The sequence below is a fragment of the Perognathus longimembris genome, chromosome 1, assembly GCF_023159225.1.
Source record: "Perognathus longimembris pacificus isolate PPM17 chromosome 1, ASM2315922v1, whole genome shotgun sequence".
Taxonomy (NCBI): Eukaryota; Metazoa; Chordata; class Mammalia; order Rodentia; family Heteromyidae; genus Perognathus; species Perognathus longimembris.
The window spans coordinates 46,663,827-46,687,893 of NC_063161.1; the positions used below are offsets into that span (position 1 = coordinate 46,663,827).

The following is a 24,067-nucleotide window of genomic DNA, read 5'->3' on the forward strand; positions in this document are numbered from 1 at the left end:
ACATATACAAAAGAAATGGAGACTTGTTCATACAAAAAACTAATTCATGCCATTTGCACAATGCCATTTATGTTGCTTCTTTAGACCACATTCTATAATCAGTAAGTCTCTAAGGATTTAAGTGTATTAATTGTATCTTATGTCAACTTCTACAAATATTCGAAGTTCAGAGCTGCTTTGGTTGAGCAAATGAATAGAAGAATAACCAAATATACTTTTCCCTACAGGGTCAGAGTTTTGCTCTGTGAGATCAACTCGTAGACAAGACTATAGATCTTAAAATCCAGATGTCTTTTACTTCAGGAAAAACATAATGTTTATAAAATAAAATTTTCACATATGTGTGACTCTTTTTCAATGTTTTTCCTTCAGAGTATGGACTGCACAGTGTAGAATGATGCTCTTCAGGATATCAAATAGATTTAAAATAATATGGACTTCTCTGAGATATATTTCAACATTGGTTAGGAATTTTAATTCACAAATTATCTTGACTATTATGCACTTCAATTAATCTAGCTATCAGGGGCTGGGAATATGGCCTAGTGGTAGAGTGCTTGCCTTGCCTTCATGAAGCCCTGGAATCAATTCCTCAGCACCACATATATAGAAGAAGCCAGAAGTTGCGCTGTGGCTCAAGTGGTAGAATGCTAGCCTTGAGCAAAAATAAGCCAGGAATAGGGCTCAGGTCCTGAGTTCAAACCCCAGGACTGGCAAAAAGAAAAGAGAGAAAGAAATCTAGATATCAATGTTGAATATCATGATTGTGTCTGTAGAATAATTTATATTCAATTTAAATTAAATAATTTTATGAGGAAAATAATCATATTTATAAGCAACTTGTTCTCAGTTGTTATTACCCTGAAGGGGAAACTCAGTCAATAGAATCTCAGGTCTTTTTATCTGGTGCACCGGTCACCATTGCAACTTGCATCTTTTATGCTACTGATTCAGCTTTCAAGATCCATTACATAGGATGCCTCCTCCTCTATGCCTGCATTAACCATGTAACACAACTCAGACGTTCTATTATTTTCTATCACAACCTCATTTGCATCAGGTGGTAGTTATGCTGTGTTTTGTTTATATCTGACCATTTCAGCAATATAGAATATGTAAGAGCAAGTACATGCTTAGCAAGAGCACACATATCAAAATAATGTCTAGCAGAAGTGTACCAAGCATTTGCTGCATAAAGTATCAGTTATGGGTAGAGAGATTTTGAATGAATGAGGTTAGAACTCAGAACCATAAACTTATTAGGCTGTCCTCTCCCCCTGGAATACACCTGCACCCTAACTTTGGAGACTTGCTCAGCAGATGGCCTCTAACAAGACCGCTTCCCAAGGCTGGCCTAGAACTACAGGCTTCCAGATTTCAAAATCTAAGCAGCTCAGATTACAGACATGGAAATCCAGTAGCAGATAGACTTTAATGGCCTTCACAGGGGAAGATTATTTTCTACAAGGGAGTAAAGTCTACTCAGAAAGAACTTAGAGTATATTAGTAAAGGTGATAGGTTATCAATATGCAAGGACAAACATAGCATAGATCAGAAATAGCTCAATTGAAAACGTATGCAATTCTCTCAATCCTGGCTTGACAGTACTTTATTTATGTCTGTATTTTGCTTCTTTGTTTTGAAAAGAACAAAGCCCTTGAAGCATCAATCCTTCAAAGCTTCTTTTACCTGTTGGTTCCTTAAGGTGTAAATAAAAGGATTTAGTGATGGGGCCACAGATGTATACAGCACAGCTACAGTTTTATTGAAACTCACCCTTTCTTTAGCTGATGTTTTTATATACATAAAGATACAACTCCCATAAGAAATGGAGACAACAACCATGTGTGAGGAACAGGTGGAAAATTCCTTTGTCCTTTGTTGGACTGAAGGGAATTTTAGAATGGCTTTGATGATGAATATATAAGAAAGAATCACTAAAATCAATGTGAAGACAAGTGTCAATAAAGCTATAATAGGGCTGGGAATATGGCCTAGTGGCAAGAGTGCTTGCCTCCTACACATGAAGCTCTTGGTTCGATTCCCCAGGACCACATATATGGAAAACGGCCAGAAGGGGCGCTGTGGCTCAGGTGGCAGAGTGCTAGCCTTGAGCGGGAAGAAGCCAGGGAAGGTTTTCAGGCCCTGAGTCCAAGGCCCAGGACTGGCCAAAAAAAAATAAATAAATAAATAAATAAAGCTATAATAAAGTCCATCAGTTCTGTGAAACTTATATCTGTGCAGGAGAGCTGCAGGACAGGGGAAGTGTCACATAGGAAATGGTCCATGGTTCTGGATGCACAGAAATCCAGTTCTTTGAGTCCAAAGAGCAAAGTATGAGGGTCAAGGTAACAAACAGTATAAGAAATGTATCCAGTGCCTAACGTATGAAACTGTAACCTCTCTGTACATCAGTTTGATAATAAAAATTTGGATAAAAAAAAAAAAGAATCCAATTACCCAGGAGCTGAGCACCAGCTGGTGGCATACCTTGCTGTTCATGATAACGGGATAGTGTAGGGGTTTGCAGATGGCCACGTAGTGGTCATAGGACATGGCAGCCAGGAGGTAAAACTCTGTAATTCCTAGTAGAAAGAAAAAGAATAATTGAGTCACACAACCACTGTAGGAGATTGTTTTGTCCCCTGTGAGAATGCTGGACAAGAAGCGTGGGATGCCAAGTGTGGTGAATGAAATTTCTAAGAAGGAGAAATTTTGGAGGAAAAAATACACTGGAGTCTTGAAGTGGGGATCCAGCAGTGTGAACAGGATGATAACAAAGTTCCCCATCAGGCTTAAGACATAATTGACAAAGAGAAACAGGAAAAACTACAATTTGTAGCTGTGAGTCTTCTGTCAGTCCCAGCAAGATGAACACAATCTCCTCTAATTTGTTCTTTATTTTGTCATTTGGTTATTGAATCTATAGAAAACAAAATCAGATGTCACAGGAAAGAAAGATCATGTCTCTTCTTTCAGATCTACCAAGTCCCAACTATTTTATAAGTCACTTTAGAGTTCCTCATAATGTACATCTCCTCCCATTCATCAGTGTTAAATGACTGTCCACCAGGGTGTGTGTGTGGTAACTAATAGACTGCTGTGATGTTCAGAAAAGTGAGAAACTGGGTACCAGTGGCTCACGCCTGTAATCCTAGCTACTCAGGAGTGTGAGATTTGAGGATCGAGGTTAAAAGCCAGCTAAGGCAGGAAACTCCATGAGACTCTGATCTCCAATAAACTATTCAAAACGCCAGAAGTGGTTCTGTGGCTCAAGTGGAAGAGTGCTAGCCTTGAGCAAACCAAGCTCAAGGACAGTGCCCAGGTCCAGAGTTCAAGGCTGAGAACTGGCTACAACAACAAGAAAAGCAAGACCCAGGAAGATAATACAACTATAAATTGAGTCACCAGTCACAACTGGGAAGATGAACATTGTCATTCTGATATGGTTTCCCTTTATCACCCACCATCTGCTACCATGTAGGAAAGAAAAGCTCAGTGGAATTGTGCCAAGGGTATTGTAACTGCAGTTAGCATGTGATGTTTCTGATAGAAATGAAAAAAGTATTTTCTGTTCTACACAGGCTTGCTTTCCTACAGTGACTATTTTGCATTTCTGGAGAGTTAAAACTGTTTTTAAAGTACTCTTAAAAGAGTACATAAATATAGGCTTAGTAAGAGTTACTAATTCTCTGTGAATAATTAACTTAGGAAAACCATTTCATTGTTGTACAATGTGGAAGTTTTAAGAAGCATACCATTTCTTAGTTAGCTAGATGTGATAGAAATGAGAACCCAAACATGTATAACCATCATTGTTTAGTCTTTAAAAATACATTGTCACTAAACCTAACCCAGAGCATGCCAGTGCATATGAATACATGTTTAGTGGATTATATCATATTTATGTCAAAATATTTGTTATTTGAATGCTTTAATTTTTTTTCAGTGTTAAGGAACAAAGGCTCTACCACTGAGTTCAGTCCCGGCTCATTTTTAATGACTAATGTGTGATATTGTTTTACTATATATTTCATTGGTACACACAGAAAACCATTTTTTATGTTCCGATGAGGGTTTACAGTTCTCACCATCTATAATATGAGATAGCAGTTCTTTGTGAAATAATTTCATTAGAAAAAAATTAATAATGAAACAAATTTTTCATCTCCTATTCATAGTTTGAAAACATACATAAACTAATGAGGCTTTATGTGTGATAGATGAATGGTTGAGGAAACTGAGAAATACAAAAATGCATTTAGGATGTGACCTAGGAATATAAATGTGAATAAAGAAAGAAAATATGTATGGAAGCCAAATCATACATAATGTATTTTCTAAATTATAGAAATGAATATAAGTAGAAATTAAAATATTAAACTATGAAAGAAAACATAGAAATACAAATATAAAATAAATATTGGTGCAAAATCTTTCAATATAGGATATGATTATATATACAAATAACCAAGAAGAAGTAACACTTAAATAATAATACTTCTTGGCTATACTGAGAAATATGTCTAACTTTTTGTGATAACTTGTATACATCATTAGCAGTAAATGAAGTTAATAATAAAGAAGAAAATTGTATTCTTGCTTTGAAGTAGGAGATCAAATTAATAGAGTGTATCTTCAAAAACTGTGGTTTTTTTTAGAATGGTTGCTGTATAAGTTTCTATTTTTAAAAAGTTGTTATTAGAAGCCAAGTGATGGGACATTTCTCATAAAAAGAAGTAGTGATACTCCTAGGGAAAAACTCATTTTTCATTTTTTTTACCATCAAATAAAACAAACTCATTTAAAGTGGACACTATTTAAGATCATATATTATACGAGGAGGATATTAACAGATTTAGTTCCAAGCTCTAAAGCTTAAATTACTCTTAAGAAAGAACTAGAGACAAAAGATAAAAAGACAAGCAATTCCAAAAACAATAACAAAACCATTCAGTGAAAGCCAACTGAAAAACCCATGGGGGGAGAGGGAAAGGGGAAAGGGGGAGGCGGGTGATGAGGGAGGAGTTAACAAGTTGAACAAGAAATGTACTCACTGCCTTACATATGAAACTGTAACCCCTCTGCACTTGACTATAAAGGAAAAAAAAAGGAAAGAAGATTGTATTAAGAACCAAAAAATAATTGAAAGTGAAGAATTTTTCTAGTACTACTTAAAGGACATTAATCTGTGTATTTGGGTGATTAGGACCTAAAATGAGATGATGAAATTAGACAATATTGTAGGCAAGTGAAGCAGTAAAAGCTAGAAGATAAGTACTCATGATATTTTTGAAAAGAAATGTAACTCTCATATCTAGTAACTTTTAATAAACCATAAATTATGGAAAGAACAATGTGCAGAGTTCCTTAGTTGAGTGCATTCAGACTTAATGAAAAAGAATATTCTCACAAATCTTCTAGAGACAATTCCATCTTATCAAATTATTTGTCCAGCTTGACCAATGACATATTCCATGTGTCCCTATAACAGATAGTATAGCACAAACCACAGGATGAAATGTTGATAACACAGCTTAGTAAATGTAATCACATGAAGTTTTGTTAGATGCTGTTATTAATTTAACAGAATATTAAAAAGCAAAAGTGTTTTATTTTTAAATAATTATTGCTTCTCACTTTGAAGGTCTTCCCCTTTACCTACAAGTCAATTAAAGTACTAATTCTTAAAATAATTTAGCAGCCTTCTTTAATGATTTAATACTAAAATATGTGCAGAACTTTTTTTTTGTATTTCAACTCTTAACTCACCCTGATGAACGGAAAGCACCAATGATCCATTCTTTACAATACCTAACACTTTCTACCAAAAAACATGCAGTTGGTTTAAAGATGGACTGAGATATTGTTTGGGTAATTTAATGCATGTTGTTAGGAAAATCTGTCAAATTATCTTTTCTTCCTTCTTGAAGTATTATACTACAAACACTATATATGTAGTTACTTGCGGCATTATAAACTTTGCTAAATGTGACAAATGGTACAGTATGAATATTAATAATGGCTCAATAAGTTGTTTATGCCTCTGTGCCTTATGGGAATATATCTAACATGGAAAAAAATGAATTCCCAAGGTAACTAAGATCTGATCAAATTATTTCCTAAAAGATTTACAAATTGTAATGCACAAAATTCTTTTCTAGAGACATGTAAACACACACACACACACACACTCCTTTACTGTTATTTATTATGCTTCTAGAGAATTCATTATTGATCACTGTAACACTGGAATGTCTACTAGTCATCTGCCTTTTTCAATCACAGTTACGTTTCACGGTTTAGAAACAGAGAACGAGGAATACAAAGACAGCCTGTTGTAGAGCAAATGATTTCAGCAAAAACGTATTACACTGAACATAAAACTTTTAAAATTCACCTAATCACAAATACCAAAAAACATGCCACACCAATTCATGGAGATATTTCAAGTTTACACTCCCATAGTCCTTTGTGAAGATCAACCATATTCATTATTTTCTCCATATATCAGTTGATATACTCTTCCTATTTTGACAACTTGAAAGAATGTGCCAATAAGTAAAATTGTGCATATATATTTAGGAAACATAATTTTCATAATGTTAAAAGGCACATGTTATGCTTTTAGACTAAATTCCTCAAATTGGACATAGTAAATAAAAACAAACAAACAAACACTAAACACTATATGTCTTTGTTAGCTATTGATAAAGTGTTCCCCAGTGTTCAGTCTTCCATTCCCAACAACAGAGAATAGGACTTCAGTTTTTTTGATGATATCTACAACAGGGCAGGTTTTTATACTTTAACAATCTTGGTTGTCAAATGACTAAGCAATGGTAAAGAAAGTCATCTTCGGAGCCCAGTGCCAATGGCTGATACCCATAATCCTAGCTACTCAGGAGGCTGAGATCTGATGATATGATGATTGCAATTCAAAGCCAGTTAAGCGAGGAAAGTCTGTGAGTTGCTTATCTCCATTTAACCACCAGAAAACCTGATGTGGCACTGTGGCTCAAGTAGTTCAGTGCTAGTCTTGAGCTGAATAGCTTAGGGACAGTGCCCAAACACAAAATTCAATCCCGCAACTACTCCTACCTAAGAAATAGAAAGTCATCTTTGAATTTTTTTAATTATGTAGGTAGTTAAATATCATTTCAAAATTTAAAAGCCTTGCCATATATGCAGATGTTTGTGAGTTATCTTTACATATCCCTTACTATTTTTTCTGTCAGAGTATTTTTTTGTTCATTCACATTTTGGGACTTTATTATGTGCCAGCAATTTCAAATTTGTCTGTACAGTATATATTGTAAATATTTCCTTGTATTTTGACAGTAACTTACTAAGTTGTTAATGAGCTTCCATGTGAAATAAGTCATTACTTATTTTGTATTGTTTATGGTGGCCATATTCTTTGCTCTGCTTTGAACCCTAACTTTATAGCAAAGGAAACAGAAATCCCTCCTTCATTTTATAAATGTTATGACTCTTTTATTACTTTCATTTTTTTGAGTTTAACTTTTCTCATTGGATTCCATAGTACACTGTGTTTACATACACAACAATAATTATAGCTCCTTGCTATGCTCTTTCTTTGTTTTTCTATTTTCCTTTCCTTCTTTCTGTGGGTATATTTTCCAATAGAAAGTGCAGTGCATGTGTACAGCAGCAAAAAGAATAGACTATGAGCAGAGGAAGAAATAGAAGATTCTGCAGGAAACAAACACTTTTTTCAGTCACAAAATCACACAATTTTATTTGAACAAAACCTCAAAAATTCAGAAAGCAGAATTGAGAGAATGAGAATGCTAGCTCTGGATTACAAAGAAGCAGTGTGGCAGAAGGAAGAAGTAGAAATGCAGGAAGAATGAGAGACAAAAAACCCACCCCCATTAACATAGGATTCATAACTATAACTGGACATGAGGTCTGCAGTTCCCATAGTAGAGAGGCTCACTTTGCCTTGGCCTTTAGGTAGAATATAACTCTATAGAACACTGCAGATCAAATGGACTTAACAGATATGTGAACACCTACATTCTATGACATGTACATCCTTTCAAATAGCCTATGGAAATTCATCTGAAGTATATCACAATTCAGGACATAAAACAAGTCTTAGTACAAGGAATTAAAATAATGTCTTAGGTTTTCCCATTTCACAGGGTATAAAAATAAAAATTAACACTCAGACACTACAGAAATAACACAAACAAAAATACATATTGAATAACATACATTTTAACTTTCTGCATTCATGTGAATAAATCAGAAAAGAAAGTTAAAAATTAGTAGACTCAAATACAAATGAAAACAAGTTATACCAGAACCTGTGAGCTAAAAGGAGTGTTTGTAAGAAGGAAGATATAGCTGCAACACCTACAATTTAAAATAGATATCTCAAACGTATAACTGGATGACATACGCCAAGGCCTTAGAAAAAAGGACAACTATTGTCAAATTCAGTGGCAGAAAAGGAAGTTAGAAGGCAGAAGTTAGTGGCAGAAATGAAGTTAGTAAAACTGAAGCAACAGTATACTACAAATGATAGTTAAAAGGGTCAATAAACAAATACTTTGTTCTTTTAGAGGGTAATTAGAAAGGAAAACCCTTAGCTAAATTAAAGGAAATAGAAGACATGAATAGTAAAATTAGACATGAAAAAGTAATTTTGTAACAAATACCATTGAAACCTACAGGATCATCAGGAAGTAGTTGAAAAACTTACATTCAAAAAATTGTGTTTTTGAAGGGAAATGGATGGAACTGAAGGTCAGTTTTGAGTCAGCCTCAAAAGAGAACTGTCCTATTTTCTCTCAATTGGAAAAGCTAGAGTGGAAGAAAACACAAGAAGGTAAAAGTTTTGTGTGGTACCAGGAATCAGGATGGGGGAGAAGAAATGAGGAGGGGGCATATAAAGAGTAACAGAGGTATATATAATCAAAGTACCTTATACATATAACTGAAATGTTGTAATGAATCCTCTTCCTTTTTCACTAAGATGTGCATTTTTTTAAAAAAAGCATTAATATCACTATAACTTTCTATAAAAGCACACTATTGTCTATAAAGAGTATATGCAATGGATGGATCCACTGATGGTGAGATCCACCTTTCGTACCAAAACTGCTAGTGTGAATATAAAACATCTCATAATTTTACAAAACAGTTAGAACACATTCGTAAAGGTTGAACATATACCTCTCGAATAATCAAGCCATCAAATTACTGAATGTTTAGTCCTGGAAAATGAATGCATATCACCACAAAAAATTGTAGCCAAATGCTCATAGCAGTTTTAGGTGTATACTAACAAATAAGAAGATATAAACTTATGCCTCCCCATCATGGGAATGTGGCTTAGTGGTAGAGAGTTTGCCTAGCATTCATGAAGTCCTGGGTTGAATTCCTCGGCATCACATACACAACAAAAGATGGAAGTGGTCCTGTACCTCAAATTGGTAAAGGGCTAGCCTTGAACAAAAGAAGCACAGGGACAGTGTCCAGGCCCTGAGTTCAAACCCCAGGCCTGTCAAAAATAGAAAAGAAAAAAATCATGCCTCCCAACTCACAAATGGCTAACTACATTTGGATTCAGGAATGAAATGGAATACCAATAAGTAATAAGAGATAAACAACTCAAACAGAAACTTTCAAGAATAAAGATACAATAAATTTTCCTCAGGAAGGAAACTTACTCAACATATCATTGGATAATTCCATCCATATATGAAGTAAAAATGGAGACAGAGAGCAAATATTTCATTCCTTAGGTAGTGAGAAATATAAAACAAGCAAGAATTGTAGAGCTGCATGAGGAAGCTTAGAGTAATAAGGGATAGATGTTACTTACCTTGATACAGTGATAGTTATACTTTATATAATGCTCAGAAAACATAAAATGTAAAATACTTCACACATGTACAAGCGGGTCACACCTTATACTTAAGCATAAGCCTCTGTGTGAATCATACATATTAGTAAAACTTTCAAAATGTGCATTGACCTCAAGTGAATCTTCATTGGAAAGAAACATTTCATTTATATATGTTTTTGGTACATATGATCGAACTGTCTTTTAAACTTTTGTTATTAATAAATAAATCAATGTTCCATATCAACATGGTCCAAGTTAAATTCCTTAGCTGATATAAGGTTTATATTGCAGAAGTGAGTTTCTTAATTTTAGTTTCTTTTCACCTAGTGAGTTCTGTCTCAGAAAAACAGCGTCCTCTGGTATGGTTACTTTGGGATGATTGCACAAAAATCAAAGGAGATTCAAACGAAACAAGCTGCTTTCTTTTACAGATGTTGTTTTCCATTAATTTGACTCCAGGAAGATGGTAAATCAGATCATTTATCTATTTCTCTCCCTTTGTAGGTGTTAAGTCAAAAGGTTTTATTTCTTAGATAAGTATCTTTAAGGTTAAATGAGGTATTCATAATATCTTAAACTTTCACAATAATTCATAGGAAATTTAAAATGCTCACTTAACAATTAGAATGGTTACTAATTTTTATATATTGCTAAAAGCATCTGGACTATTATTGCCTTTGATTGATTCTGAGCAATGTTGCAGGGTGAAAGAGTTTTATTCCCAATTTCTTCTATAACCTTTGTATTTATGTATCCCATTCCCTTCGGAAAAAGCAGTATCATTGTAAAGATCATTATAAGCATAAACCTTGGGTGGAACCTTTCATTCCTTCATAAATGTAAACTACTAGAATTTTATTAACTACACAGAACTTCAAAAATAAAACTTGAAGTAGAAATCTTATTCTTTCTATGCTAAGTATACATCTAGACATGCTTTGGTTTAGAAAAAAGTAAAAGTTTATAAAATAGTACATTAACTAATATTTGTTGTTCTTTCCTTTAGTTTTCTTTCATGGATTGTGCCCTGTACAATGATCCTTTACAACCAGAATCTCAAAGCAATAACATGAATAACATATACAACAGAAATAACGTGAATGAATTTTATGAACTGATGAATTAATGAACTGATTAGGAAAGAGTAATTTTCAAATTGGATTAAATATTTAGACATGGCCCAAACCCAAGATATCAATGAATATAGAAAGGATTCTTTTTTTACAAGTTATTGTCACATGTAGGATTCTAAGACTACTTTCTACTTTGAAAGAATATAGAGCACATTCTACAGTTAATATGATATAAATAATCAAGATAAAAATTGACAGAGATCAGAACTGTGCAATTTTGTGCTTCTTGGTCATACATGTCTCAACATGTTGACTGTACCTACATATTGCTTTTTGGTTTTGCAAAGAAAAGAAACCTCTGAAGCACATGTTTAAAGGCTTTCTTTACCTGCTGGTTTCTTAGAGTATAAATGAAAGGATTTAGTAAAGGGGCCACAGAGGTATTAAGCACAGCTATACCTTTATTGAAAGACACTCTTTCTGTTGCAGAAGGCTTGATATACATAAAGATACAACTCCCATAAGTAATGGAGACAACAACCTTGTGTGAGGAACAGGTAGAAAAAGCCTTTGTCCGTTGTTGGACTGAAGGGAATTTTAGAATGGTTTTGATGATGAATATGTAGGAGAGGACCACCAAGAACAATGTGAAGACAAGTGTCAATAAAGCTAAGGCGAAAGCCATCATTTCTATGAAACTTGTGTCTGTACAGGAGAGCTGCAGGACAGGGGAAATGTCGCATAGGAAATGGTCGATGATTCTGGATGCACAGAAATCCAGCTGGAGTCCTAAGAGCAAAGGGGGAAAGACGGTTAAGAATCCAATTACCCAGGAGCTGAGCACCAGTTGGTGGCACACCTTGCTGTTCATGATGACAGGGTAGTGCAGGGGTTTGCAGATGGCCACGTAGCGGTCATAGGACATGGCCGCCAGTAGGTAAAACTCTGTAATTCCTAGTAGAAAGAAAAAGAAGAGTTGAGTTGCACAACAATTGTAGGAGATTGTTTTGTCCCCTGTGAGAATGCTGGTCAAGAACCTTGGGATGCAGACAGTGGTGAATGAAATTTCTAAGAAGGAGAAATTTTGAAGGAAGAAGTACATTGGAGTCTTGAGGCTGGGATCTAGCAGTGTGAGCAGGATGATGACAAAGTTTCCCATCAGGCTCAAGATGTAATTGACAAAGAGAAACAGGAAAACCACAATTTGTAGCTGAGGGTCATACGTCAGTCCTAACAAGATGAACACCATCTCCTCTGATTTGTTCTTCATTTTTCAGTTGATTACCAGATCTATAAAAAACAAAATCAGATGTACAGGAAAGAAAAATCATGTTGTCTCTTTCATACCTACCAAGTCCCAACTATTTTACAAGTCACTTTGGAGTTCATCACAATGCAAATCTCCCTCCATTCATCAGTGTTAACATGAGTATCTACTAGAATGTGTGTGTGGTAACTAACAGACTGTTGTGATGCTCAGAAAAGCAAGAACCAAACCAGGCACTGGTGGATCATCTCTCTAATACTGTTTTGTTACATGCTATTATTAATTTACAGAATATCAAAAATGGAAAAATCATTATTGCTTTTCACTTGGAGAGTTTCCCCATTACCTGGACATCAATGTGGTTAAAATACTAGTCTTAAAATAGTTTAACAACTTTCCTTAATAAATTGAAAACAAGATACTGGCAAAACTTTTTACATTTCAACCGTTAACTCACCCTGATGAACCGAAAGCACTGATGATCCATTCTTTCATCCATATACCACATTCTACCCTAAAACATGCAGTTGATTTAAAGGTTGTCTAAGAGATGTTGTTTAGCTAATTTAATAATGCTTGTTGTTGGGAAATCCTGACAAATGTCCCTTTTTTGCAATTTTAAGTATTATACTATAAACACTCACTCTCTCTCTCTCTACATATCTATATATATAATACACACACATATATAATTACTTGCAGTATTGTAAACTTCATTAAATGTGACAGATGGTATAGTAGGAATATTAATAATGACTCAACAAGCTATTTATGCCTCTGTGTCTTATGGGACTATGTCTAGCAAGGAAAAAATCAATTCCCAATGTAACTGTGATCTGATAAAATTATTTCCTAAAGGATTTGCAAATTGTAATGAGCAAAAGTCTTTTCTAGAGACATGTAAATGCGTACACACAGACACACAGACACACAGACACACAGATACACAGACACACACACCCTATTCCTTTTGATTATGTTTCCAGAGAATTCATTATTGATCACTGTGAGGCTGGAATATCTACTAATCATCTGCCTTTGCAATCAAAGTTATATGTTTCAAGGTTTAGAAAGAGAGAATAAGGAATATTTAAGGTAGATATTAAAAAAACAAACATAAAATGGAAAGATAGAGCCTGTTTTAGAGCAATTGATTTTCAGACAAAACATATTACACCGAACATAGAATTATGGATAAAAATGTAACCCTTCTGTATGTCACTTTGATATTAAAACAAATTTATAAAAAAATTAACCTAACCATATATACCAAAAACCATGCCATTCCCGTTCATAGAGATATTTCAAGTTTGGTTACCCTTCCATAGTCCTTCTTTGTAAAGATATTCATTATTCAATATTCATTATTTTCTCTATATGTTTGCTGTTATTAGGTTTCAGTTTTGACAACTTGAAAGAATATTCCAATAAGTAAAATTGTGCATATTTATTTAGGAAAGAGAATTTTCATAATGATAAATGGCACACGTTACATCTTTAAGCTAAATTCCTCAAAATGGACATAGTAAATGAAAACTAAGCTTTATATATCTTTGTTGCTACTGATAAAATGTTCCCTAGATGTGTTCAGTCTTCTATTCCCAACAACAGAGAATAAGACTCCAGTTTCTTGATGATCTCTACAACAGTTCAGGTCCTTTTTTAAAATTAATTTTATTGTCAAGGTGATATACAGAGGGGTTACAGTTACATAACCAAAGTAGTGAGTACATATCTTGTCAAACTTTTTACCTCCTGCCTCATTTTTCTCCCAGTTTACCTCTCTTCTTTTCTACCCCCCTTCCAAGTTGTACAGTTAATTTTGAACATACTGTCTTGTGAGTATCACTGTTGCACTGGTTTGGCCTTTATTCTTTTCCTTACCGTTTTGATGTTCCCCCTTCTCTTCTCATATATATATTACATATATTTATATTACAGAGGGTAACAAAATGAAATACAGTGAAAACAGGAGATAAACCATGGAAGTGGAAAGTGAGAGCAAAAATGAAATAATTCCACATGACACATTAAAAATAACAAAAATGAAGTGCTTCTTGTTTCCATATCTGAGTTCATTTTGCTTAGCTTCATCTTATATGACCATATGTACATAGCCATTGAGCTACTGTGATCATCTGCTTTGATTTTCCTAGACATACACTACTTATTACCTGTGAGGGAAGCTATACAATCTATGCAGGTTCATAGTAATAGTTTTGACTGTCACATGGTTAAGCAACGGTAAAGAAAGTCATCTTTGAAGTTTTCTAATCCTATGGGTAGTTGAATATCACGTCATAAATTGAAAAGCCTTGCAATACATGTACGTATTTGTGAGTTGTCCACACATTTCTCTTACTATTCTTCCTGTCAAGGTTTTGTTTGTTGGTTTACATATTTTAGGCACATAATAATGTGTCAGTAATCTCAACTTTGCCTCTACAGTATATGTTGTAAACATTTCCTTCAATTTCGGCAGTGGCTTACCAGGTTGTTAGTGAATTTGTGTATGTAATAAGTCATTATTTATTTTTGTATTGTTTATGATGGTCATATTGTTTGCTTTGAACCCTATCTATATGGCTAAGAAAAAAATAAATCCCTTCTTCATTTAAAAATATTACTAATATTTAACAGATTTACTATTTTTCTTGGGTACACTTTTTTGTTTAGATTCCCTAGCACAATATGTTCCAATACATGACAATACTTATAGCTTCTTGCTGTGCTCTTTGTCTGTTTTTCTTACTTTCTTTCCTTTCTATGGGTGAATTACCCAACGTTGTGCATATGTGCAGCTGCAAAAGAATATAGAGTCTGAAGAGAGGAAGAAATAAAGAAATTCTCTAGGAAATAAACATTGTAGTTTCAGTCACAAAGCCACACAATTTTATTTTTTAGAAAAACTCAAGGGGCTGGGAATATAGCTTAGCGGTAGAGTGCTCACCTTGCATACATGAAGCCCTGGGTTCGATTCCTCAGCACCACATAAACAAAAAAAGCCAGAAGTGGTGCGGTGGCTCAAGTGGTAGAGTGCTGGCCTTGAGCAAAAAGAAGCCAGGAGCAATGCTCAGATCCTGAGTCCAAGCCCCAGGACTGGCAAAAACTAAAAAAATAAATTAAAATTTAAAAACTTGAAAATTCAGGAGGCAGAATTGAGGGAATGAGAAGGCTAGCTTTGGATTACAAAGAAGCAGTATGGTAGAAGGAAGGAGTATAAATGCAGGAAGACTGGAAGACTCAAAAACACCACTAACATAGGATTCATAGTGAGCCAACTGGCTATAACCAGACATGAGTCATGGCATTCCCATGGTAAAAAGGCTCCCTTTGCCGGGGCCTTTAGGTAGAATATAATTATATAGAACACTGTAGATCAAATGGACTTAACAGACATTTGAATATTCTACCTACCTTCTATGCCATGTACGTTCTTTCAAACACCTATGGAAATTCGTCTGAAATATATCACAAGTTAGGACATAAAACATGACTTAATACAGGAATTAAAATAACTTCTTAGATTTTTCCATATCACATGATAAAAAGTAAGAATTAACACTCAGACACTATAGAAATAACACAAAGAACACATATTGAATAGCATATTTTAACTCTCTACATTCATGTGAATAAATAAGAAAAGAAATTTAAAAATTACTAGACTCAAATACAAATGAAAACAAGTTATACCAGAACCTGTGAGCTAAAAGGAGTGTTTGTAAGAAGAAAGATTATAGCTACATCTACAATTTAAAATAGATATCTCAAACCTATAACTGGATGACATATGCCAAGGCCTTAGAAAAGAAGACAACCATTGTCAAATTCAATGGCAGAAAAGATGAATCAAGATGAGAAATGAAGTTAGTAAACTGAAGCAACAGTATACTACAAATGATAGTTAAAAGGGTCAATAAACAAATACTTTGTTCTTTCAGAGGGTAATTAGAAAGGAAAACCCCTAGCTAAATTAAAGGAAATAGAAGACATGAATAGTAAAATTAGACATGAAAAAGTAATTTTGTAACAAATACCATTGAAACCTACAGGACCATCAGGAAGTAGTTGAAAAACTTATATTCAAAAAATTGTGTTTTTGAAGGGAAATGGATGGAACTGAAGGTCAGTTTTGAGTCAGCCTCAAAAGAGAACTGTCCTATTTTCTCTCAATTGGAAAAGCTAGAGTGGAAGAAAACACAAGAAGGTAAAAGTTTTGTGTGGTACCAGGAATCAGGATGGGGGAGAAGAAATGAGGAGGGGGCATATAAAGAGTAACAGAGGTAAATATAATCAAAGTACCTTATACATGTAACTGAAATGTTGTAATGAATCCACTTCCTTTTTCACTAAGATGTGCAAATTTTTTTAAAAGTATTAATGTCACAACAACTTTCTATAAAAACACACTACTGCCTATAAACATTGTATGCAATGGATGGATCCACTGATGGTGGGATCCACCTTTTATACCAAAACTACCAGTGTGAATATAAAATATCTAATGATATTTTTATCAAAAAGTTTGAACAAGTTCCTAAAAGTTGAACATATGTCTACCTCTCAATCAATCAATCAATCAAACAAACTATGGAATGTTTAACCCAGTAAAATGAAATCATATCACCATAAAAAATTGTTGTCAAATGTTCATAGCAGCTTTAGGTGTATTAACCAGTAAGAAGATATAAATTTATGCTTCCTCAGCATGGGAATATGGCTTAGCGGTAGGGTGCTTGCCTAGCATGAATGGAGCCCTGGATTTGATTCCTCAGTGCCATATAAGCAGAAAAAGACAGAAGTGGCGCTGTGGCTCAAGGGGTAGCGTGCTAGACTTGAGCACAAGAAGCACAGGGACAGTGTCCAGGCCCTGAGTTCAAGCCCCAGGACTGGTAAAAAAATAAAAATATTATGCCTCCCAACATATAAATAGCTATTTTTGGATTCAGGAATGAAATTGAATACCAATAAGCAATGAGCTAAACAATCCACACAGAAACTTTCAAGAATAAAGCTACAATAAATTTTCTTCAGGAAGGAAACTTACTCAACATATCATTGGATAATTCCATCTGTATATGAAGTAAAAATAGAGACAGAGAGCAAATATTTCATTTTTAGGTAGTAAGAAAAGCAGGATTTGGGAATTGGGGAACGGCATGAGGAACTTAGAGTGATAAGGGTTAAATGCTCATTACCTTGATACAATGATAGTTGTGCTTTACATAACTTTTTTTCATTTCCTTATTGTCAAAGTTATGTGCATAGGGGTTACAGTTTCATAAGTAAGGCAGTGAGTTCAATTCTTATCCAACTTCTTACCTCCTCCCTCATTTTCCCCCACCTCCCCTCTTTCCCTCTCCCACCATGAGTTGTACAGTTGGTTTACACCATATAGTTTATAAGTATTGCTGTTGCACTGGTTTGTCTTTTATCTTTTGTCTCCTGATTTTGTTATTCCCTTTCCCTTCCCAAATTCCAATACACATATACACAATATACAGGGTACGTGAAGGAGTGATCTACATAATTCGTAAAAAAAGAAAATGTAAAATATTTTATGCATATACAAGTTTATCACACTTTATACTTAAGCATAAGCTTCTTTGTGAGTCACACTTATTAGTAAATCTTTCAAAATGAGCATTGACCTCCAATGAATCATCATTGTAAAGAAATGCATCATTTATATGTTTTTTTGGTAAATGTGATCCAAATTTATCTTTTGTGATTAATAAAGAACTCTGTTCCATATCAGCATGGTGCAAGTTAAAATCCTTAGCTGATACAAGGTTTATATTGCAGAAGTGAGTTTCTCAGTTCCAGTTCCTCTTCACCTAGTGAGTTCTGTCTCAGAAAAACAGCATCCTCTCCTTTGGTATGGTTAATTTGGGGGGAATCACACAATAATCCAAGCAGCTTCAACTGAAGGAAGCTGCTGCTTTCTTTTACAGATATACTTGATTATTTTTGATTCCAGGAAGATGGTAAATCAGATAATTTATCCATTCCTCTCCTTTTGTGGGTGTCTAGATGAAAGTTTTACTTCTCAGATGACTATATTTACAGTTGAGTAAGTTATGTAAGATACATTAAATTTTCACAATAATTGATAGGAAACTTAAAATGCTCATTTAGCAACTAGAATTGTTAGTAATTTTTACTTATTGCTAAAAGCATCCTTAATATTATTGCCATTAAATGATTTGAGTATTGTCTCGTGTTGTTAAGGAGTTCTACTTTCAATTTCTTCTAAATCTCTTGTCTTTTTGTGTTTCATTGCCTTCTTAGAAAGCAGTATTATTGTAAAGATTATGATAAGAATAACCCTTGGTTGGAACCTTTTATTCTGTTATAAATTTATACTACTAGAATTATATTAATTACAGAGAATTTCAAAAAGAAAACTTGAGGTAAACATTTAATTCTCCCCAGGCTAAGTATAGGTCTTAAAATCTAAATGTGCTTTAGTTCAGAAAAAAATGAAAGTTTATAAAATAACGCATTAGCTAATATTTGTTGCTTTTTTCCTTTATACTTTATTTTATGAATTATGCCCTGTACAATGATGCTTTACAAAGAGAATCCTAAAGGAATAACATAAATAATATTTATAACATGAATATATGTAGGTACCTAATAACTGATGAAGAAATAGTTTTTGCAAATTGGATTAAGTGTTTAGACACGTTCCAAACCCAATGTATAAATAAATATAGAATGGATTTTCTCTCTTTCTTTCTTCTCTTTTTCTTTCTTCCTTCCTTTCCTTCTTCCTTCCTTCCTTCCTTCCTTCCTTCCTTCCTTCCTTCCTTCCTTCCTTCCTTCCTTCCTTCCTTCCTTCTTTCTTTCTTTCTTTCTTTCTTTCTTTCTTTCTTTCTTTCTTTCTTTCTTTCTTTCTTTCTTTCTTTCTTCTTTCCATTTTAACAAATAATTGTCACCTGTAGAATTCTAAGAGTATTTTCTCTATTGGTTACTAAGATACCCTTTGAAATAAGACTATAGACATATTCCTATTGGTAATGGGATATAAAAATCATGGTAAAATTTTACACAGATAAGAACTATGCAGTTTTGTGCTTCTTGGTCATACATGTCTCAACAACATGTTGACTGTACCTACATATTGCTTTTTGGTTTTGCAAAGAAAAGAAACCTCTGAAGCACATGTTTAAAGGCTTTCTTTACCTGCTGGTTTCTTAGAGTATAAATGAAAGGATTTAGTAAAGGGGCCACAGAGGTATTAAGCACAGCTACACCTTTATTGAAAGACACTCTTTCTGTTGCAGAAGGCTTGATATACATAAAGATACAACTCCCATAAGTAATGGAGACAACAACCATGTGTGAGGAACAAGTGGAAAATGCCTTTGTCCGTTGTTGGACTGAAGGGAATTTTAGAATGGTTTTGATGATGAATATGTAGGAGAGGACCACCAAGAACAATGTGAAGACAAGTGTTAACAAAGCTAAGGCGAAAGCCATCATTTCTATGAAACTTGTGTCTGTACAGGAGAGCTGCAGGACAGGGGAAGTGTCGCATAGGAAATGGTCGATGGTTCTGGATGCACAGAAATCCAGCTGGAGTCCTAAGAGCAAAGGGGGAAAGATGGTTAAGAATCCAATTACCCAGGAGCTGAGCACCAGCTGGTGGCACACCTTGCTGTTCATGATGACAGGGTAGTGCAGGGGTTTGCAGATGGCCACATAGCGGTCATAGGACATGGCCGCCAGTAGGTAAAACTCTGTAATTCCTAGTAGAAAGAAAAAGAAGAGTTGAGTTGCACAACCATTGTAGGAAATTGTTTTGTCTTCTGTGAGAATGCTGGTCAAGAACCTTGGGATGCAGACAGTGGTGAATGAAATTTCTAAGAAGGAGAAATTTCGTAGGAAGAAATACATTGGAGTCTTGAGGCGGGGGTCCAGCAGTGTGAGCAGGATGACGATTAAGTTTCCCATCAGGCTCAAGATGTAATTGACAAAGAGAAACAGAAAAAGCAGGATTTGTAGCTGAGGGTCTTCTGTCAGTCCCAGCAAGATGAACATGATCTCTTCTGTTTTGTTCTTCATTTCTTTTTCTCTCTGTCAATTGCATAGAAAATAAATAAATTATTTTCCCATATAACATAAGACACTTCTTTTTCAGTCAGAGAAAACTCTATCATTGTACAATATTTGCATGAATCAGCTTGGAATTCATCACAATGAGCATGTCTTGAATTGAGCAGTGCTAAACTGTCCTCACGAGTTTGTGTGCTGATGAACCAATCTGAGATTTACAAACTTCAGTCAGAAACACAAAGATAACTCAGGTTTTATAGATGGTAACAAAGCTATTTAGTATTCATAACTGTGAAGGTCAATATTGTTATTCTTGCTTGGTTCGCTTTTTTCATCCTGTGTGTCTCATGGGTCCTGAAGGGGGAGAAAAGTCATCTATATGGAAAAGTAGAAGATATCCATTACATAAGCTACATGTGTAACAGTGATATTTCAGATAGAAAACAAAAAATATTCCTTTGTTACAGATACTCTACTCCCAATAATAGTTTGTATTCTCAATAATCACAGTTTTCTTAAAAACATTTTTGCAATATTTCATGTATAAATTGCAACATTTTATTCTTTTATGTGAATAATGAACTTATGAAATGTACTTTTTTCTTCTACAAGATGCAAGTGTCAATGCAAGTGCAAGTCTATCATATCTCAATCATTTTAGATATTTTAAAGCAGAACCATAATTGCACATGCCTAACAATTACAGTTAGTCTTTTAAACATACCCCTCCATATACACAAACCTCTACCCCATTGTTTACCAGAATTCACTCACTTATGTTATTGTATTTACTGTAATCATAACTCAATATGATTGTTAGTTTAGTGGATGGATTTTTTTTTTTTGGATTGCTAAGAAAGAAAATTATTGTCTTGAATATCCTAGGCCCATGCTCTGCCATTCGAATTCTTTCCAGACTCCACTAAAAAACTTACTGATGAAATAATTTCCTCAGATTATTTCCATGTAATATACTGGGAACAGTTTTATTTTGTTGGCTTGTGAAGATTGTCAACCCCCTTATTACTCATGACCTTTATTTAGCTTAGACAGGAGTTCCTTTGCATGCTGAATTATTTTAAATGATGAATTAGGTAACAAATATTTTACCTCATAATTGTGATTAGAGAACAGAATGCGAAGTGCTAGTGATGATAAACTGTTGGAGAAGCAGAGAAATAAAAAAATATGTGTTGAGGATGTGTAATGAGAATTGAAAAACAAAGAGAAAGAAAGGCTTATGGAGGAATAAACATAAGTGATATATTTTTCTAAATTAGAAGACACCACATAAGGAAAAATTTTACCCTGAAAGAAAAATTATTTTTAACTCATTGAAACAGAATGATTTTCATAACATATGATTAGAAATAACAATGTAATTTTAATTTATGAAGCCAGACTTTTCTTTAAAAGACAAAACCTTAAGAAAGAATTACAGTGAAAAAATTTAAATACAGGATATTCTTCTGATACTGATAGACATCTCTTTTCTTGTTCACTACAGTTACATTCTAAGACCATGAGTATATTGTAAGTCAGCATTTTCTGGGAAGAAAAGCACAGCACTCACATACATTTCAAAGTCAAAGGAGGATTTGTTAATACAGTTAACAAATTTTAAATTGTATGTATATATATTCACATAAACGTTAAATTATCAGGTAAATTAACAATCAAATAATGACATTTTTAAAATCTGTTGATACCTATATGTATACAACTCACCATTCTGGAAGGCTTGTATACCATATGTCAGACAAATAAAATGAAACAACATAGGATAAATTGTATTCAGGCTTGCATTTGGAGCAGCAAATCCAATTAAGAGAAGCTACATTCAAATGTTATGGCTAAAATCAGTTTTAGAAAAGTTGACCCAGATGTTTTGTTTTATTTTTTAAGTTGTTACTAGAAGCCATAGGCTGTTTATTTTTAAAAGGGTTAGTGATACTCAAGAGAAAAACACCATTCTCAGTATTTTTTTCATTATCCCAATGAAGGAAGTCCATTTTAAATGAGCACTTTTAGTATCATACTTTTTATGTGGAAGATAAGTAGACTTCCAAAACTTAACACACAAATTATTCTTTTGAATCAAAATACATGAAAATGGTGAACTGGTGCAGTTCTGAGATACTCAGGAGGCTCTGTGTTGGAAATGAACTACAGATCTTGTGGGACACACGGGTAGGGAAGGAAAAATTGTGAGAAAATGAAAAAAGAGGTGACTGTTCAAAAATAAAGGAGTTCATTACCTAACTTATGTAACCCTTCTGAACATCACCTTTACAACAAAAAGTATATCTAAATGAAGCCAATCACCAAAAAAATGAAAGAAAGAAAATGTAAAGAGCCCAAACATAATTGAAAATGATAAGTTTTCCTAATGTATTCTACATACACTATCTGGGTATTTGGATTTTAGGTTATTAAAGAGTGGGGAAGAAATGAGTCATTATTATAGGAAGAGGAAGCAGCATATGCTTATAATGAGTCTGTTAGGGGTGTGTGTGTGTGTGTGTGTGTGTGTGTGTGAAAAGTAACTATAATTCTTATGTTTAGTAGTCTCTGAATAAATCATAAACTTTTGAGAAGACCAGTGCCCATGTCCTCAACATCCCAGAGTTCTTTAGTTTAACACATTCAGGTTTCATGAAACAGTATATTATAAAAATGTTCTCATGCTTTAAGTCATCTGTGACAGCTTGATAATAATACATAATAATAATATAGGTGGTTATAAAGTCAAACCATATGTCATGTTTCAACAATGGTACATACTCTATGTTCCTACAACAAGTACCAAAAATAACATAATGAGGAAAATGGTCAATAAATATAATTACATTCAGCTTTTTTTCCTGATAAAATATTTTTATTTATTTTAATTGTAAAGTTGATATACAGAGGGGTTACATTTATGTAGGTCAGGTAGTGAGTAAATTTCTCTTTGGGCAATGCCACATCTGCTCTCATTTTCTCCTAGTTTTTCCTCACAGATCCCCTTCCTGCAAGATGTGTAATTCATTATTAACATAGTTTCTGGTATCACACTGTACACTCAGTTTTGTTAGATGCTGTAAACCAAAATGTAAATGTTTTAAAGATGTTTCAATGTTAAATCACCATTTGTTTTTGCTTTGAAGCTTTCATCATTACCTATAAGTCAACCTGGATAAAAATCTTACTCTTAAATTGTTTACCAGTTTTATTTAAAAATAAGTTCTATACAAATTTAGGCAAAACTTATGTACTTTTAACAGTTAACTCACCTTGGTAAACTGAGAGCCAAGTTAATCCATTTTTTTATTTACAGACTATTTTCTATCTTGAAGTATATCATTGTTTAAATGTAGTATCAGAGATATTGTCTGGATAATTTATTAAATGTTCTTAGAAAAGTTATCCACCATCAAATTAACCTTGTTTTGGAGCTTCCTGTCATATTGAATTTTTATTAGCTTTGTTAAAGGTAGTATAATATAAGGCTTGGTAGGAATATTAATTATCTGATGATATCATGGAGTATTTATGCCTTTGTGTAGTTCAGAAGTTTATCTAACAAGATGAAAGAATTCTCAGGATAACTAAGAGCCAATAACATCTTCTCCTAAGGGATTGCCAAATTGTAGTACACAGAGTGTTTTGGAAGCACACACATGCACACACTCACCCACCTCCGACATTCCTTTTGACTACGCTCCCAGAGAATTCATTAGAGATTGCTTTAAAGTTTGATTTCCTGTAGGAGAGATCCCTTTATTAGTATGTAGTAA

General features: G+C 34.0%; 3 protein-coding genes across 3 annotated transcripts; all 3 read right to left on the bottom strand.

Annotated features, from left to right (window-relative positions):
• Positions 1-1,666: 1,666 nt before the first annotated feature.
• LOC125348388 (olfactory receptor 6C6-like) lies at positions 1,667-5,975 on the bottom strand. Its single transcript, XM_048341589.1, is given in 5 exon segments — positions 1,667-1,979; positions 2,210-2,343; positions 2,438-2,827; positions 2,829-2,897; positions 5,967-5,975. Coding segments are annotated over 5 exon segments (915 nt in total).
• A 5,301-nt stretch (positions 5,976-11,276) lies between these two features.
• Positions 11,277-12,239, bottom strand: LOC125363497 (olfactory receptor 6C6-like). The gene has a single exon (XM_048362771.1). The coding sequence runs from the start codon at positions 12,225-12,227 to the stop codon at positions 11,277-11,279; it is 951 nt and encodes a 316-aa protein (XP_048218728.1). The 5' UTR covers positions 12,228-12,239.
• Positions 12,240-19,346: 7,107 nt separating this feature from the next.
• On the bottom strand, positions 19,347-20,300 carry LOC125348395 (olfactory receptor 6C6-like). Its single transcript, XM_048341600.1, has one exon. It carries the CDS (start codon positions 20,295-20,297, stop codon positions 19,347-19,349), a length of 951 nt encoding a protein of 316 aa, XP_048197557.1. The 5' UTR covers positions 20,298-20,300.
• Between the last annotated feature and the right edge of the window lie 3,767 nt (positions 20,301-24,067).

Coding starts and splice junctions, on each gene's coding strand:
- LOC125363497 (XM_048362771.1), bottom strand. CDS start 12,227: ATGAAGAACAAATCAGAGGAGATGGTGTTCATCTTGTTAGGACTGACG.
- LOC125348395 (XM_048341600.1), bottom strand. CDS start 20,297: ATGAAGAACAAAACAGAAGAGATCATGTTCATCTTGCTGGGACTGACA.